Source organism: Acipenser ruthenus, chromosome 49, assembly GCF_902713425.1.
Source record: "Acipenser ruthenus chromosome 49, fAciRut3.2 maternal haplotype, whole genome shotgun sequence".
Classification (NCBI taxonomy): domain Eukaryota; kingdom Metazoa; phylum Chordata; class Actinopteri; order Acipenseriformes; family Acipenseridae; genus Acipenser; species Acipenser ruthenus.
Genome location: NC_081237.1, coordinates 6252840 through 6269674, shown reverse-complemented (window position 1 = coordinate 6269674; position 16835 = coordinate 6252840). Strand labels below are relative to the sequence as shown.

Genomic DNA, 16835 nt, shown 5'->3' with positions numbered 1-16835 from the left:
TACAAGCCTCTCTTTCCTACCCCAAAGTTAAGTGTAAAGACGCACGGTCACAGCTACAGTACCCCTAACCCGCCTGTAGTTGCTGGAGCTGTCTGTGTCGAGGCAGACTGATGGGGGTCGTGTCTGCCATACCTCTGGTTGTAACATGATGATGGTCCAGTCAGAAGCGGGGCTGTTATCAGTATGGTACGTGTCAGGAGGTGGAGTGGTTCAGTGTTTAGGTTTGTTCTCAAGATAACTAGCCCCAATCAAGTTGTTGTTTTTTTTTTAATTTTAATAAAATATATTTTATTGCACAGTTTTTGTTTGTTTTTTTCTTTTTTTATTGTGTCTCTGATTTCATGTCGTGATTTTAGGGCTGTGTGTTCGAGGAAATAACAAACGGTAAAATCACCGGCTTTAAAAAACGCGGGACTCATTTCTTACCTGGCTCCTGACCTATTATTATTATTTTTGCTACTTTTTAGTTTTAAGATTGCGCAGGCAGATAAGAAAAAATATCAGTCTCCGTTTGCATGCTGGTCATGTCATGCGCCAACCTTTATGTGTCATGACTCTGGAGTCGGAGGCAGTGCGGATTGAGACACAGCCCCGGATGGGCAGGGGGCAGGGCAGGGCGTCCTCGATCTCCATGCAGGTGTCGGTGTAGGGGTCCAGCAGCAGCATGTTGGGCAGGGCCTGGTTCCCCCGCCGCTCAGCCAGCAGGTATATCTGCCCGTTGACCGCTGTACAGCCCAGGAAAAACTTCCCAACCAGACACCCTTCCTCCAACAACGTCCACTCGTCAGTCTCCACGTCCAGCCGCAGCGCCTGCCCTCCCACCAGATAGAGGGCGCCGTTGAGCACAGTGGCACAGAGGTCGTACCTGCGGAGGTGAGAAAGCCTGTTAGACCTACTCTTGGGATATGAGATTTCTAAAAAGGGAGGGGGTTGGGGTTGTGAGATCCACGTACCGCGGGAAAGGGGAGTAGGAGATCACGTCCCATTGGTCAAGCTCCACATCGAATCGCTGGATACCGCTGTACACGTCTCCGTTCTCGTCCAGGCCACAGGCCACGTAGATCTTGAAGCCCAGGCTGGCCACGGCGGCCCTCTCCACTGCCCGGATGAGAGGGCTGGCACTCTTCCAGCTCTCTGCACCTGCTCCCAACCTCTCCACGTCCACGATGGGCCCCGTGTCCGTGCTGCCCCCCAGCACAAACAGCTCGCCCCCCACTCCCACCGCGCAGTGGCTGTGCCGGGACTTCTGCAGCGGGGGGGCCTCCACCCAGCGGCTCTCCCCACACATGTACATCAGGACCCAGTCCACGCTGTACCACACCACTTCGTCACGGAAATACCCACCTGTCACTGCAACAGCATTCCCTGGGGGGAGAGAAATCACACACACACACACACACACACACACGGATTACGGACAGGGGACTTCCTGATGGGAATGCTTCGGGAAACCCCTGCAATTACTAATGCCAAGCTTCCACTAATAGAACTACATTTTCAAATTCAAATGGTTTAAAAGCTCTTGCAAGCCCAGCTAAGCTCAGTCCTGGGTTTCAGAACTACCTTCATTTTAATTATTAAAATTATCAGGAGCCAAGGGTTTGAGTATTTTTCATAAATGGTTCCTCCCTTAAAGATGCATTAACAACTCCTTTTAATAAACTTGCAGACATATCTGATTCTTTTTAAAACTTTGCTAGAAAGATGCAACACTATAGCGCACCCTTTCTCATTGAGATAGCAAAGGTATGTGTTAAGTTAGCAGTGAGTCCCAAATGCATAGAAGGCGTTTCAAATGGAAGGCATTACCAACAGCTGCCACGGCGTACTGTGTGAGGTTCCTGCGTTGGAAGGGAGCACAGGGCTGCCACATGCCACTGCACGGGTAGAACTGGGACAGACTCTGCTTCTCACGGTCGTGACGGCCTCCCAGCGCATACAGCGTCTCGTGGGTCCGGGTCCGGGGTTGCCGGGACCTGAGCATGGTCCAGCTGGGAGGGGGGTCGGCATCTAGTTTGCAGATGAGCCTGGCACGGGGGTCTGAGCCCCGCACGCTGCTCAGAAGCTCTCCCACGTAGGTGAGGCTCAAGCACTCGGCCCGCACCAGCCCGGCCAGCTTCAGGAAGTCTTGCTCGCGTCGGCCGGGGTCGTGGGCCACCCAGCGCAGGATCACCTCTAAGGCCAGGTCCTCCCGTGGCAGGAAGAGGTCGTCACTCGACAGCAGGTCCGCCACGTTCTCCTTGGGGAGGTACAGGAAGTCCTCCTCACAGGCCAGGGCAGGGAGGTGCGTGAGGGCCACCCAGCGGGCCGCCTGGTACAGCTCCAGACAGCCCAGCTGCCAGGAGTAGGCCATCATCCCCAGGCAGTTACTGAGGTGCAGCTCCCTCTCCAGGAACTTGCAGCAACGCAGCCGGGCCTGCTCTAGCTGTAAGAAATTGGCAGCTTCCAGAATCGACGTTACGTTCTGCTGATCCAGCACCAGCCTGGAAGTCTCGGCAAACTCCATCAGCGTCCGGAATTCCTCCACTCCGACCCCTCGGATCTGGATTTGGCGTTCCATGCTCTCCCGGCCGCCCCCGAAGAACAGGGCACGGAAGTAAGGGCTCATGCCGGCCAGCCTCTGCCGGCTGACCTGGAAACACTCCGAGCCCACCTGCAGAATTGTGCTGGGCCCCTCCTCCCTGTCCAGCTGCTCAGAGGAAGCTCCGTCTGGGCTGCTGCCTGGGGAATCTATGCACAGAGGGTGCAATTCAGTAAATCCAGGTGATCTGAGGCTGTACACCCCAGGCTCTTGTCTGTGGTCCATCTTCTCAGCCCCCTCTACATGTAAACACGCACTCTCCCGGATATATATAAACTCACCTCTGTTTGACCTCTCGGGCTGGCTGTTTCTGTTGGCTGGGGAAGTAGTCTATTGGGTAACCTGGAACTAAAAATAACCCCCTGAAACCCCTGCCTCTGAGACACATCTCTCTGATTGGGGAACAGCCTGCAGTGTTATTTCGCATATGACTTTTGCGATATCATTGTGTAGTTTCTTTGATTACATGATGCTAAATAATGTTCATAAAGTTTTTTGTTTTAATTATGTCAATCCTAAAAATTCTAGGTGATGCAAAACTTTTGACCATAGCTGTTGGTTTAGACCTCTCGTTAAGCATTCAGACTGGGTTTCAAATGAACCTTGGGCTTAAAAACAGTTAAACAGTTGTAAAACTTCTAATTTCCCACTAAGGTGCTGAGAATGCATTTGTCTGAGCATCCTGCTTTCCTAATTGAAATCCTAGGATGAACAATACGGGAGGGCAAACGACCACATCCTCCTTCTAATAGAGCTTTATTCCAGATTCATCAGATGGCCAACACATGGAAATGGATTTACAGTATTCCTGGGCTCTGGCCTCAGGGCTCAGTTTGCCCAGGCCATTATAAATGGTTAACAAGTGTGTGTATATTTAGGTGTTTCATTATTATCACCTTCGGTACACAAAGAAAGAAACAACAAAAAACAGAAAATGTATTTATTTATTTTATTGAAGAGTCCAGTTTCTTTACAAAATATTGAAACAACTAAAATAGTTTAAAAAAAATTCTCACTGGGCTCAAGCAGACTGTGCAAACGATAAACCTTTTCAATTTTGCTTCCGTCAGCAATCACAAACTAAACACACGGTCTGCCAACCGAGCCTGCCCACACATAACTGAAGCCTTGTATTCAAATATTTATACCACGCTTAACGAGTTCTCTTGTAAACCCAACGTAACTGCACGCGTATCTACATGGTTATTCGCCAGCTCACCTCCACATCATCAAGCAAAAATCACCAGGGGTGTAAACTACAAAAAATACAATTCTTTACAGGTATTGCTATAGGATTTTGCTCCCACCATCCAAGAGATCCCTTGGGGTATGTAGATCTAAATGCACAAATATCTGATGAGAAAAAACTAAAAAACAAATAACAAAAGGTTGATGGAAAGGGCAGCGTTTTAAGTCTATTTTACTTGGGTTTAAAGATGGGAGATTTAAAGCAGTTTAGACTCGAACTGGAAAACTGGACATAATTTCCCCAGGACCGCTTTACGCATGTCTATTGGATATCCGGTTTTAGCACACTGAAGAGCAGGTCTCCCTTTGGGACTGAAATCCAGGGAACACTGTGTTTACCAGGATGGAATACAATAAGGGATTTTGTGAAGGAACACTAGGTGTTCATTGGATTTGGTTGGTTGATATCCCTGGATGATAACTAGTGAGAAAAGAGGGAGATGTTTTTCGCCGGAATGTTACACTCTGCCGTGATCGCTGGGACAGGGGTGGCTCCACACACCCGCTAACCGTCCTGCTGCTGAACGAAGGGGTTAGGAATTGCCTCCATGCCATCGTGAGGGCTGATGAGCACCACAGAGGTCCCTCTGCACACCACCAGCCCCAGCTGCCTGGTGTCCTCGGTCAGCTTGAACTGATCATCAGGGTCTGAAAAGGAGATGCGGCGCTGAATGTTATTTTATTTGAAGTCAATTTGTCATAAGAATCACTGCAACCCGTTCTTGTAAAGTGTTCAATTGTCATTAAACTACGCACAAGAAACTTGCACAAGTACATCTTAAGTTGTTTCTGACAAGTTTTGTGGTGCTAATTGCCCGATTTCATTCAGCCCAGTTAGCCCTAATCTTGGACTACCTAATGTTACCTTAGGCAACGTATATAATCTGGGTATAAGGAATCAGAAGCAATACTTTCATTTTCCTATAGCATAAAATATCCTGATACATGTGGTCCAATCAGAGGTTGTAGATTGAAAAAAAAAAAAAAAATTCTAGTGACATGTTTGCAGGATATTTTCACCTCTCCGACATCTTTATAGAAAAAATCTAAATGGCTGGTTTCACAGACCCTGATCAGTACTAGTCCTGGACTACCCAATGTTAATTTAGGTAAACCAAGATTAGTGCTAATCTGGGTCTGTGAAACCAGCCAATATACATTTAACTGTGTGGACAGACATGTAATAAGGCTGGGATGGAAATAAGACTCTTTCATAGAAGTTTCACTGATTCCAGGTTTCAATACAAGCTTGATTAGCCCCAGTGTGTATGCAACAAGCTCAGGTGCGTTATTGAAAACGCACAGTATAAACGAGGAATAGATCCAACTGCTATGCAATGGGAGTCTCATTTCCATCCCTGTAAGGTTAACTGATCTGTCTAGTGGATTATCGATCTCTGTATTGATGTGTACATCTGCTACACTTCCTTCCACTGACAGCACTCACCTCTCATGTACTCAATAGTGCCGTCCAGCACCAGGTTCAACAGGGGGTCAAACCCTTTCAGGATCCCACTGGCTGTGGAAGAGAAGAGAGAAAACCGGAGGTGTTAGTCAAGTATAACTAAAAACAGGTTGGAAAGGTGAGGATAGAGCTCTCATCAGAAGCAGCCCCTTGCCAACCCAGCCGAGTAAGACTGCAGTGCAGAAACTGGGGGAGCCTGTGTAGACAGGTGCTACAATGGCCACGTTATCTGTTGCATAAAAACAGGCAACTCTAAACAATGTTTGTGATTATCAGGGGTGGAGGTGGGAGGGGAGGTCACCCCCCATCGCAATTACTTTTTAAAAATCGATTCCAAATTCCAGTTCCCATTTAATCAATACCCATTCTCTTTTAATGAATCCTTGAAGGAATTGCAACTGATTCAAAGGGAATGGGAATTGATTTTTAAAAGGCATTGGAATTGAAAAAAGGGGGATTTGACCCCGAACCTTGTGATTATTTGATTTCACCCTCCCCTGTATAGATGGTTAGATACATGCAAGCGTGGAAAGCACATTTAACAGGAGAGGGTGCTGCGGCTCAGTGACTTCAGATAAACGCACCTTCTCGCCCACCCTGAAACTTCACTCGAATGGTCTTATCGATGTATTTCGACAAGTCAAATATACTCTCCTTCTTCTTCTTCTCTTTGTCCTGAAATACAGAAAACAAAAAAACAGGGTTAGAATCAAATCAAGGAATATATCATTTGGAATCAGACAAACAGCATCATCATTATCAATGCAAGCAGAAGGATGGGTACTAAGTGACTGTTTGGGTTTGAATGCTGTACTGTACAGATTTACTACAAGCTTAGTAAATTGTTTAAATCATAAAAAAAAAATCAGACCGCGTGCTTTTTTCTGATCAGGTTTATTTACTTAATAAAAAGACAAATATAAATATTGTTTGTATGCAATTGTGCGAGTCATGCACGAGTGCTGCTATAGGTTTTGAGCTTCTTTGCCAATAATATATTTTTCATACTCCAGATATATCAATACACCTTCAGTAACACTTGATAATAACCCGCCCACAGAAAATAAATGCGGCATTTTCATTGTAAATGTTCCCATCGGAGCCCACACGCCACACTCACCGCCATGTTTCAACCCTCTAAACTCCTCCCTTCAGCCTCACAACTTTGACCTCAGGCAAGGGAAATCTTGTTTATAAATACTGTAAACATACTTTGTAAAAAAAAAAATAGAAGAATGTGTCAGACGTAATTAAACTACAATACATAATAATATTCATTTTTATAAAACTTGTTATGGTGAAATCTATTGAATTTCACGATATAATTATTATTTTATTTTTTTAAATTCTACAGAACACCCCTATACCTGATATTGAATGACCCAACACCATGCGCCCGTCTACATTTGATTGACGTGAAAATAGTCCAATCACTGAGGGAGAAAAACACTCCCCTGAGAGGGTGGATCTGTAATGGCTGATTGATTAGAAATGGACAAATCAAAAGGCGGGCTGGCGAGGCGCCCTGCCGAGTTAAGCCAATGCGGAGCGCTGCAGCGCCACGTAGGCGGGGTTACAAACAGCTGATGGTGGACGGAGTCTTGCTGAGGGTACAATAACACAAATTGCAGGAAGCATGAGAGACGCAGTAACTTTGGTGCTGGGGGCAATTTTCTTTGAACAGGTGAGCAGTTTCAGCGTTTTGTTTTCGTAACGAACGCCTAACCGCTGTGGGGGGGGGGGGGGGGGACGGTGTATCATGGCCGGGGTTGTGTTTTAAAAACGATCCGAGGGGGGCCCGTAAATAACCGAACGGTGTTCGGGCCTAAGAAAAGTCATGGTTGTAAACACGACTTTAATTGTCAGAACAAAGCGGTACATTTTTTTTGTATGCCGATACGATTCAACTGTTGTACACAACGTGGTGTAATTAATGTCATGGCGTCTTTATTTGCATTTTAAGTGCACGCATATCGGTCCGGATGTCAGTGAGATAGGGGGGGCAATGCGACTGTCGTAAAACAATTAAAAAAAAATAAAAATCCGTCTGGTGGAATAACGGTGACAATTGAAATGTGATGATTGTGAGCCACTAGCCAGCAAAGTCAAAGCTGCTTGGTTGTTGTACATACGTCATATTATTATTAATACATATTCGGCTCCAGATTAACAATATTTTTTTTGTTCCCCTAAAAGCCTGCCCTTAAAACGTTAACGACTGACAGTATTCAATTTGCTGCTTTAGCAAGACCATTTCTACGTAGCTGTCACAAGCTAGCATTTGTTTCAAGAGTTGCAGCTGTACTAACGTCATTTTGGATAATAAAAGGCGATCTTATTAATTGTTGTTCACTAAGGTAGGCATGTTATAACGCCAGCATATTTAGTGTACATACTGTACAGTGAAACCTGACACCAAATAGGTGTTACTGCACCACAAGGCGCCTCTGTCGATTCCATTGAGTGAACAGCAACATTAGTAACATCCAAGGCTTTGCTGAGTGAAAAGGGCAAGCGACGGTAAATACAGGTTCCACAGCAGTGTAATCACGTTTTCAGCTTTCCGTGTGAAATTCTGCATTTCACCTACCCCATTTAGCACCTGCCTTGGGACTGCCTCTTGTTACCTTAATACTAGTAAGATATTATTATTATTATTTATTTATTTATTTCTTAGCAGACGCCCTTATCCAGGGCGACTTACAATTGTTTCAAGATATCACATTATACATTATACATTATTTCACATTATACAGATATCACATTATTTTTACATACAATTACCCATTTATACAGTTGGGTTTTTACTGGAGCAATCTAGGTAAAGTACCTTGCTCAAGGGTACAACAGCAGTGCCCCCCACTGGGGATTGAAGATAGTCTAATCGAAACCAGACATACTTCTATTAAAATGTTAATAAAGTTTACTACCAGATTGGACCATGTGTAACTGAATAGCTGACCCCAAATTAGACTGCTGAAACCAGATTTATCAACGTTTTTACACGTTCTTATCTTTTGCCTCAGTGAAGGTATGTGCCTACTGGCTGCAGTGGTGGGGCTTCCCAGCTTTCCAAGGTGTCAGTACAGCTTGACAGCTGGGTTTGGTTTAAATAGTGCAATGAAGATGTAAAGAAGATTACGTTGTTGTTTTAGGTGCTGGGGGAGTATGGGATGGCACATGTCAGCAACCAGGGGAAGAACAAGGGGAAGGATTACTGCATTCTCTTCAACTCCCAGTGGGCTCACCTACCTCAGGATCTAGGCAAAGCGGTGAGTTCACTGCTAAATCACAAGGAAACACATCCGATTTATTCTGAATACATCCACTGAGCTTCCACATCTCTTTTCCAGGGACCCCCAGTTCTGTCCCCCTTTTTATATGTTGTATCAGTAGGTCTACTTTTAGGCATTTAGAGTCTCCATGTAAGAGGATACTTGCGCATAACTCTCTTATAAACCTGGAATGGCACTGAAGAGTCCCACTTGTAAAGGAGAGATGTGGTCTCAAATGTTGTTTTTTTGTTTGTTTGTTTTTCCTAGTTAAATAATTAAATGAAATAAAGTAATGCAGAATAATTCTAATTCCGAGAAGGCAGGAGGCTGAGACTTTTCTCATTCATCGGTTCCATGTGCACAGAATCGTTTGCAGCCCAGCTAGCACCTGCCATGGTAAAGTGAGGTGAGCCGGAAGGGGTAAAGCTGCTGAATGAAATGCCATCGGCACAGTGTCAGGAAAGACCAGAGAGATGTGCTGTTAAATGGGATGCAATGGAAGAATGTTTAAACAGAGATCAGTTTTGGCAGCTTCAGAAGCATGCACTACCATTGACCTGGACATGTTTTAAATAAATAAATAAATAAATAAATAAATAAATAAGAGCTGCTGCTGTAACAGTTAGTAACTTTCTAGGATTGTTTTGCTTGATGAAAAGTTAACAGACTTTCTAGCATACTGCTATAGTGAAATCCCAGAAGGCACTGAACTGAAGGCAGCTAAGCACTGCCGCTCTCAAAAGCATGCAGAGGCCCCAGCTATCAAAAGTGTTTTTGCATCCATCTGCACTGTGTATCGTCAGTCAAAGCAAAGCATGCATTCTGCAGATCGCACTTTACGCAACAGCCACAACCCGGCTCAATGCTTGCTTATAGCCTGGAAAAATACCATCTACTTATTAAAAAAATAAATAAAAACTCAGTGTCAAGAAGAGGTATTTCTTGTACACTGTCCGCATATCCTCACTCCCTGACCCCTTTCACAGTTTTCCCCCTATCACTATTTCCACAGTCCCGGCTCCAGATCCATGACCTGACTGCGTCAGTTCTCTGCTCCCCCTCCGAGGTCCCTGCAGGCGGATTCACGAACCGCATTCCTATGGTGCTGCGCGGAAACTGCACTTTCTACGAGAAAGTGAGGCTCGCGCAGATCAATGGGGCCAAGGGGCTACTCATCGTGAGCAGAGATAGACTGGTAAGTGATCCTCACATGCCAGAGATGATTCTCATCCTTTGCTTAAAATAATTACATATATGTGTGTATTCTTCTGCTATTAAATGGTTTTAATAAAGTCATTTCTGGGAGTCTTAATAGTAGGCTGTTATCTGCCTTGGCTATGTCCCTCTTTTTATTAGTTCTCAGTTTTATCGCAGGTTGGAGGACGCAAGGTGGTAAATAACTTGCCTCCGCCATCATTGATTTAACTGCATTGAACAGCTACCTCCCTGTCCTAAGCTTTACATGTGTGTGGGGAAAGTATTTCATGAGCCTTGGTGGTCATATATTTTTGTCTGACAGACCCCCCCTGCAGGAAACAGGAGTCAGTATGAGGAGATCGACATCCCTGTTGCCCTGCTCAGCTACACAGACATGTTGGACATAAGCAAGGTAACCCTATCTTTTATTGCTACTACTTACAACCTTGTGCACCTGAAGGATCTTTTTCCTAGTTTATTATTTCCAATCACGGTAACAAAACCGAGAAATTAGAGTCCTTTCTTGTTTCTTGTTGCAGACCTTCGGGAAGGGGAGAGAAGTAGCTATGTACGCGCCACATGAACCTGTCCTCGACTACAACATGGTCATCATTTTCCTGATGGCGGTGGGGACCGTGGCTGTCGGGGGATACTGGGCTGGGAGCCGGGACGTCAAGAAGTAAGTGGTGGACAGGGTAGCAGGAGGGTTCAGTACTGGGGGGTGCATTTGGTACCGATGAGCCCAGGTCGGGTCCTGACTTTGTGTTATCGTCTGCAGGAGATACATGAAGCACAAGAGGGACGACGGAGCAGAGACACAGGACGAGGAAACCGTCGACGTGACGCCCATCATGATCTGCGTGTTTGTCGTCATGTGCTGTTCCATGCTGGTGCTGCTGTACTACTTTTACGACCACCTCGGTAAGTAAGAGGCAGTGTCTGGAGCAAAAAAACATGGCTTTGAGTTTCGAACATAGTGGTAGATTTAGATTAAAGTCTAACCCTCCCTTCGTACTGTCCCACCAGTGTACATGATCATCGGAATATTCTGCCTGGCGGCATCTATAGGACTCTACAGCTGCCTGTCTCCCTTTGTGCGAAGAATCCCTTTTGGGAAGTGCAGGTTAGTCTGACTGCCTAAAAAAAATGCTGTCTGGATTAACCCCATTATTTTATGAACTCGTCCAGAAAGCAAACACCTTTTCTCTCCTTGGTGTGCATTGCAGAATCCCAGAAAATAACCTGCCTTACTGCCACAAGCGGCCACAGGTGCGAATGCTGTTGCTGTCTGTGTTCTGCGTGTCGGTCAGTGTCATCTGGGGAGTCTTCCGAAACGAGGATCAGTAAGTACAGCAGGTGGATGGGTTTGGAAACATAGGGATCCACATTAACAGCATCCTGCTGACGTGCTGAGACCCGCGCACAATGAACTGATGCGTTTTTAACCCTCTGTAGATGGGCATGGGTGCTGCAGGACGCGCTGGGAATCGCATTCTGCCTCTACATGCTAAAGACAATCAGGCTGCCCACTTTCAAGGTAGAGACCGTCCCAAGGAGATTCTGCCTTTGCTGTGTAATTGCCATGGTTGATGAAGTGAGCCAAGTGCCTAGTCTGCTAACCCTCGTTCTGTATTTGTCTTTGTTTGCAGGCCTGCACGTTACTGCTGGCCGTCCTGTTTGTGTATGATGTTTTCTTTGTATTTATTACTCCACTCCTCACAAAGGTGAGTGGAAATTACCTACAGTACTTGTGGTAGCTGGTCTGATGATAACCTGTATGTAGGTAGACTGCAGGCCATATTAAATACTAGAAACAGAGCAGGACATGCCTGTACCCTTGTTTTAACAGCCTTGCTGTCGTGTCTGTCTATTTGCAGAGTGGGGAGAGTATCATGGTGGAAGTGGCTGCTGGTCCCTCTGATTCATCCACCCATGAAAAGGTAAGTGATGGAAAACTGAAAATGTCTTCAAAAACAGTGTCATTTGCCCATGCTTACAGACTCACTGGGCTTTGAGGGCCATGCATACAGCGTCAAGACACCTAGTGAAAACGTGTGTCTATGGGATGAAACTGTTTAGTATTACCCGGATTCAGATTCAGCCCTTCATCACCAGCAGACGGTTGATTTTATATGTTGTGCTGCAGCTCCCGATGGTGCTAAAGGTCCCTCGTCTGAACTTCTCTCCGTTGGCCTTGTGTGATCGTCCCTTCTCTCTGTTGGGTTTTGGAGACATCCTGGTACCAGGTAAGAACTACTTCATGATGAACCCTTTCTTAATTCTGTGTACCTGCTAGGGGAAATCCTTTTGTGTGTGTTTTCAGTATATATGACTCCAAGCTTGCTGTTGGGATTTCAGAGTGGCACAGTGACACTAATCATCACGCTCTTCTCCCCTCCAAGGCCTGCTGGTTGCCTATTGTCACAGGTTTGACATCCAGGTGCAGTCGTCACAGATCTACTTTGTCGCCTGTACAGTAGGTATGCAAACACCTGTCCACTGGTTGATAAATAACACGTTCATCGCACTGCAGAATCTGTTTGCACATTTTAAAACATGTATTAGGAAAGCCTATACGGCAACATATAAAAATTAAACATGATTTTAAAAAAAAAAAACTACGGTATTTTTTAAAAGAATTGGCTTTACTAATTTTATATTTAACTAGTTATGACAGTAACCTTAAACTGTATTACAGCATAAAGTCATTAGGCCTCTTATTTTACTTCCCCCTTGTCTCCCCTACAGCATATGGAATCGGCTTGCTCATCACTTTCGTTGCTCTAGCCCTAATGCAGATGGGGCAGCCAGCCCTGCTGTACCTGGTGCCCTGCACTCTCCTCACCAGCCTAGGGGTGGCGCTGTGGCGCAGGGAGCTAGCCATGTTCTGGACTGGCAGTGGCTTTGCGGTGAATACCAGTTTGATATGAGTGCCTTCGGAAAATGCTAATAATTTTAACAGTAACTAAAATTAAAGTTGAGTAAAACAAATAAAAAAAACTTTGCTGTGTTTTCCAGTCTTTTCTGTCTGTTGTGCTTGAGCTGAAGGACTGGAAACTGGTCAGTACTGGTTTCAAGTCCCAGCTCAGTTACTGCTTAAGTCTTCTCCATAATTATGTTGAGTACCATATATCATACAGCTTCGCATTTCTGATTTTTGTTTACCTTTGAATATAAAACATGGAGAAATGTTAAACTGGATAGAATGTACTGTATCTCCCGTTCCGTCACTATGGGTATAATTGCACCATGTTAAGTTTCCCAAGCTGATGATGTGTACGGAATAGGTTATAAAATCTTAAGAGAAATCTTAAGCCTAGACTGGTCCTACTCCTGATGTTCACCTTGAGTTCCCAGATACAGAACACTGTGGGTCTCATTCAGACTTAGCTGTGAAACTGTGCACCCTCCAGTGGATGTGTTATTTGGGCTATCAGAGGGGAATGATCAAAGCAGGTATTCACTGTGTACAGAGTTGCAGCCCGGCAGTATTTATATTTCTGTATGGCATGGGAAACCTGTAGTGTGTGTTTTTGAGTGCAGCATTTCCAGTCTTGATATTCCGTCTTCCTTGTGTTGCAGTGAAATGTCTTGCTAGCTGGCGACGCTAGTGTTCATTCCCTCAATTTGACCATTCCATAAATTTATATAAAAGTGCTCTGTAAACCTAGCCAGCAAATCAGAATGGACAGTGTTCCTGTAGGGCATAGGCGAATGTATTATTAGATTTAGTAATCTGTTAACTTTATACTAAATTGCGTTTCTCACATTCACAGAAAGAGATGCCCCAGCCCCCACTCGTCATGACACCAATCAACTGCACGCAGTCACCCGACCCACCTACCAAGGAACAGCTGACCAGTCCTGCGCTGCAAGCTGCTGAAGAAGCCACCAATCCGAGCGAAGAAAAGTCTCCCAGGGAGGCGAAGAACCAATCGGATTAGTGGAAGATGAATCAGGATGCCCCTTTTTTTTTTTTTTTAAATGTTATTTTTGTCTTTTCTTTATTTTTATATACAGCTTTGGTTCATGTAAAGGACTTGTCTGGTTGCGAGCAGTACCATGGGGTGTAATCATGAGAACTCTGCTCTTGTTAGAAAGAAGAGAGGGAGGTATGGAAGGGCACCCAACTGAACCACTGAAATCACTCCATTAAAATTGTTAATCTGTAAGCTATTTCACCCGGAAGGCTTGGGCATTAACACTAAAGGAAGCACAAGGACCATTCCAAATCAACTGTGTGTGTTGGAGCGCAGACACCATTTCCAGCTTACTTTCCCAGTGGCATGGATATTAATAAACATAAGGCACACTAATGCTTGTAAACAAGTGCTTTGGTCAACAGCCAGGCGATCCTTGGTTTCAATTCAGTTGTAATCTGTCTACTGCAATATACCTTCAGATATCCGCGCCAGCTGTGGAGTATGTTACCGTTTTCAGTTGTGCAAAAGAAATATGAATCTTGGTAGACGTAAACCAGCGTGTAAAAAAAAATGTCCAGGCTCCTGGGATTAAATACAGGTAGTTCTGAATGTCTGTACTGTATACTAGTGTACAGAATTCAGACATATTTAGATTATGTATTTGTTGTTGTGTAGGCTAGGAGTTACAGATGTTCAGTGTCACACAACAACAGCTATCAAGAAATAGATTTTTTTTTTTAATTTTGAGGTCAACTGTTTTGTTGATCCTTAGAGCAGAATAGATGGGAGGGTTAACTGTTAAATTGCCACACATTTTCTTTACTGTGACAGCTGCTACTGCACTGTGCCTTCCACGTGAACTAGCCTGTAGGTGACACAAACTAAGACTGGGTTCACTTTAACTCAGATGCCATTTACAATACAATTCATGTAATAACTCTGCGTACCCAGTGCCATGACCATTACCTGCACGAAAACCGGGTGTTTACCCCAATACTGCCTTGACGTTAGTAGATGAAACTGACTGGTTAGCGTTCACTTAACACCAATTTAATGGGTATCCGGTGACGCAAATCAGAAATCCAGAAGCCTTAGCCTTGGAACAAGAAGAAGCATGCCTTGTGTTAGGAGTGCTCTGCTGTGTGACCCCAGGGACATGAGCCACTCGGTGGTACTGCTGCAGTTATAAGTAAAACAGAGAGGGAGACAGCTGAGTTTTTATACCTCAAATGAGGACTGAGTAAAATAAATAAATAAACTACAATGCGTAGAGTGTTTTTTTAAAAATTTTTTTACTTCAGATTGCTTTTATTTTTTAATTTCAAGTTTCAGTCCTAGTTTTAGAAGTAAGGACAACGTGCTGTGCCACAACAGAAAGGTAAGAGATTGTGCTTTTGTTCAAGCATACGGCTTTAAATTCTGTTTGGTTCTCTTCACTGACCTGTGCTCAGGTGTTGCTCACGAAAGCCTTGGTCACTGGCAAGCTGCTGTACAGGAGGTCATTGTATTGCAGATGGTGTAGTGTGTGACCTCTACTGGTCATGTAGTGTTTTGTTTTTTTCAAACTACATGCAAGCTTTCAAGACTGGAAGTGTTTGAGAAGAAACAAACGACATCCAATAAGTTTGTTTTCTCCATCCTGTTTTGAAAACTGCCGTGGCAGTGTAGCTGTAGATGAGCCATTTGATCTCAAGAGTACAACATTTTCATAAATGTTTGAAGTGAGCTCTGTGGAGTAAACATGACTATCCTTGCTTTACTTTGTGTTTCTAAGCACGTTTTATTGGTGCGTCTCTGCCCTGGGTAAATACTGTGCTCAGGTAGCAGAGTTAACAATTTGAATGTTTAACAGTGAATCTCCGGCACTGCTAGATGTCTGCTAGGATCTCCAAGAACACAAACTATGAAATAGTTCCTAATGTTGTATGAAGGGCCTTCGGCCTCAGAACAGCCATTAGCAGATTATCCTGGCACTAGGGAGATTTCTAACTGGGTGGGATCTACAGCAGTGGAGTTAAAGGGATCAGGGTGTATAATCTGCAAGCAGGCGTTTTTAAAGTTCAGTGCACACTCCAAACTTAAACAATATCTAATCCTTGAGTTCTTTGTTATTCTGAATGTTTTACTCGCACTTTGAAGTGCCCAGGTATTTAGTTGTTATGCCCCCTGTGCGATGGAATTTTGTTCATGGTATTAAATGTGTTTTTTTTTTAATTTGTTTTTGAACCAGTATAACCACCTCTTTAACCATTCTGACCAGGCTAAGTAGCTGGGATTCTGATACTGGTCACCTTTCTTTATGAAGTCAACAGGAAGGAAGCACTGTCCTTTCAATACCTGTAGCTTTAATCATGCCTTCATTTATTACTGGTATATTCCATTGCATAAAGATAAATGACTTCTCAAATTACGTGAGCTAAACTGTATATATGAACAGTCTGCTGTACTTGTTGTAAGACTAGATAAGCATTTTAGTAGATTTTGTCTTTAAGACCAACAGGCGCTCCCCTCTTTGTACTGCGCTCTGCTACCACCGTCTTGATTGGGATCTTGAAACCTGCCTCCGCTCACACTGGCAAGTAATGCAGCGATTACGGGTTCAAAGCGCCTCCCCAGCACCCAAACAAAGAAGGGCTTGTCATTCTAACTGCCTCCACTCTGAGCCTGCCACTGGGGACGGACCTCTGAAAAGCAGCTTTGTCCCTCCAGCCTCAGGTTAAGCAAATACCATCACAATCCCTCACAACCAGACTGAGTTGGGAGATGCAGCTGCAGTGCATCGGGTTTCCTTTAAAGCATTCCAGTGCAGAAATACACTATAGCTATTAGCTATGCATTAGATGGCAATGGTTCTGACCGATATATAGACAGTTCCACAGCTTCCCAGTATATTCAATACTGAAATGGAACCTTAGAATGGAATACCTACATCCTTTTATGTTCCTTTTTTTGGTGAGAATTCCATTAGACGGCTTGTGTTTTAGCAATGAAGGACAATCTGTAGCACTGTTGCACTGCATACCATAAAGTACAGTGGACAGTTAGCAAACACTCCAGTGTCCAAGCTTCAAATTAAAGGGTCATTGCAAAGTCAGGTAAAAAAAAACAAACAAACAAAAAAACAATTGCAAGTTAATTAAGGATGA

General features: G+C 44.4%; 3 protein-coding genes across 4 annotated transcripts; 1 reads left to right on the top strand and 2 right to left on the bottom strand.

Annotated features, from left to right (window-relative positions):
• Positions 1–356: 356 nt before the first annotated feature.
• LOC117428858 (kelch-like protein 23) lies at positions 357–2806 on the bottom strand. The gene is made up of 3 exons (XM_034047830.3): positions 1810–2806; positions 954–1365; positions 357–865 (listed from the first exon to the last, which is right to left on the bottom strand). The coding sequence occupies exons 1-3, from the start codon at positions 2804–2806 to the stop codon at positions 523–525; spliced, it is 1752 nt and encodes a 583-aa protein (XP_033903721.3). The 3' UTR covers positions 357–522.
• Positions 2807–3516: 710 nt separating this feature from the next.
• On the bottom strand, positions 3517–6502 carry LOC117428979 (U6 snRNA-associated Sm-like protein LSm7). The gene is made up of 4 exons (XM_034048053.3): positions 6415–6502; positions 5879–5969; positions 5277–5348; positions 3517–4477 (listed from the first exon to the last, which is right to left on the bottom strand). Exons 1-4 carry the CDS (start codon positions 6418–6420, stop codon positions 4335–4337), a joined length of 312 nt encoding a protein of 103 aa, XP_033903944.1. The 5' UTR covers positions 6421–6502; the 3' UTR covers positions 3517–4334.
• A 352-nt stretch (positions 6503–6854) lies between these two features.
• LOC117966249 (signal peptide peptidase-like 2B) lies at positions 6855–14953 on the top strand. 2 transcript variants are annotated; one of them, XM_034048072.3, is made up of 15 exons: positions 6855–6978; positions 8450–8566; positions 9582–9764; positions 10089–10178; positions 10306–10445; positions 10545–10687; positions 10793–10889; positions 10993–11109; positions 11222–11303; positions 11416–11490; positions 11644–11706; positions 11913–12012; positions 12169–12246; positions 12515–12675; positions 13543–14953. In XM_034048072.3, exons 1-15 carry the CDS (start codon positions 6931–6933, stop codon positions 13708–13710), a joined length of 1662 nt encoding a protein of 553 aa, XP_033903963.3. In that variant the 5' UTR covers positions 6855–6930; the 3' UTR covers positions 13711–14953. The 2 variants fall into 2 exon arrangements, with proteins under 2 accessions (XP_033903963.3, XP_033903964.1); XM_034048073.3 differs by having other exon boundaries at positions 12515–12742; positions 13543–13680.
• Positions 14954–16835: the final 1882 nt, after the last annotated feature.

Coding starts and splice junctions, on each gene's coding strand:
- LOC117966249 (XM_034048072.3), top strand. CDS start 6,931: ATGAGAGACGCAGTAACTTTGGTGCTGGGGGCAATTTTCTTTGAACAG. Junction 10,179..10,305: donor ACATGTTGGACATAAGCAAG/GTAACCCTATCT, acceptor TTCTTGTTGCAG/ACCTTCGGGAAGGGGAGAGA. Junction 11,491..11,643: donor TTACTCCACTCCTCACAAAG/GTGAGTGGAAAT, acceptor GTCTATTTGCAG/AGTGGGGAGAGTATCATGGT.
- LOC117428979 (XM_034048053.3), bottom strand. Junction 5,349..5,878: donor GTTTCAGGGTGGGCGAGAAG/GTGCGTTTATCT, acceptor TCTCTTCCACAG/CCAGTGGGATCCTGAAAGGG. Junction 4,478..5,276: donor CACTATTGAGTACATGAGAG/GTGAGTGCTGTC, acceptor TCTCCTTTTCAG/ACCCTGATGATCAGTTCAAG.
- LOC117428858 (XM_034047830.3), bottom strand. CDS start 2,806: ATGGACCACAGACAAGAGCCTGGGGTGTACAGCCTCAGATCACCTGGA. Junction 1,366..1,809: donor GTACGCCGTGGCAGCTGTTG/GTAATGCCTTCC, acceptor CTCTCCCCCCAG/GGAATGCTGTTGCAGTGACA. Junction 866..953: donor TCCTACTCCCCTTTCCCGCG/GTACGTGGATCT, acceptor TCACCTCCGCAG/GTACGACCTCTGTGCCACTG.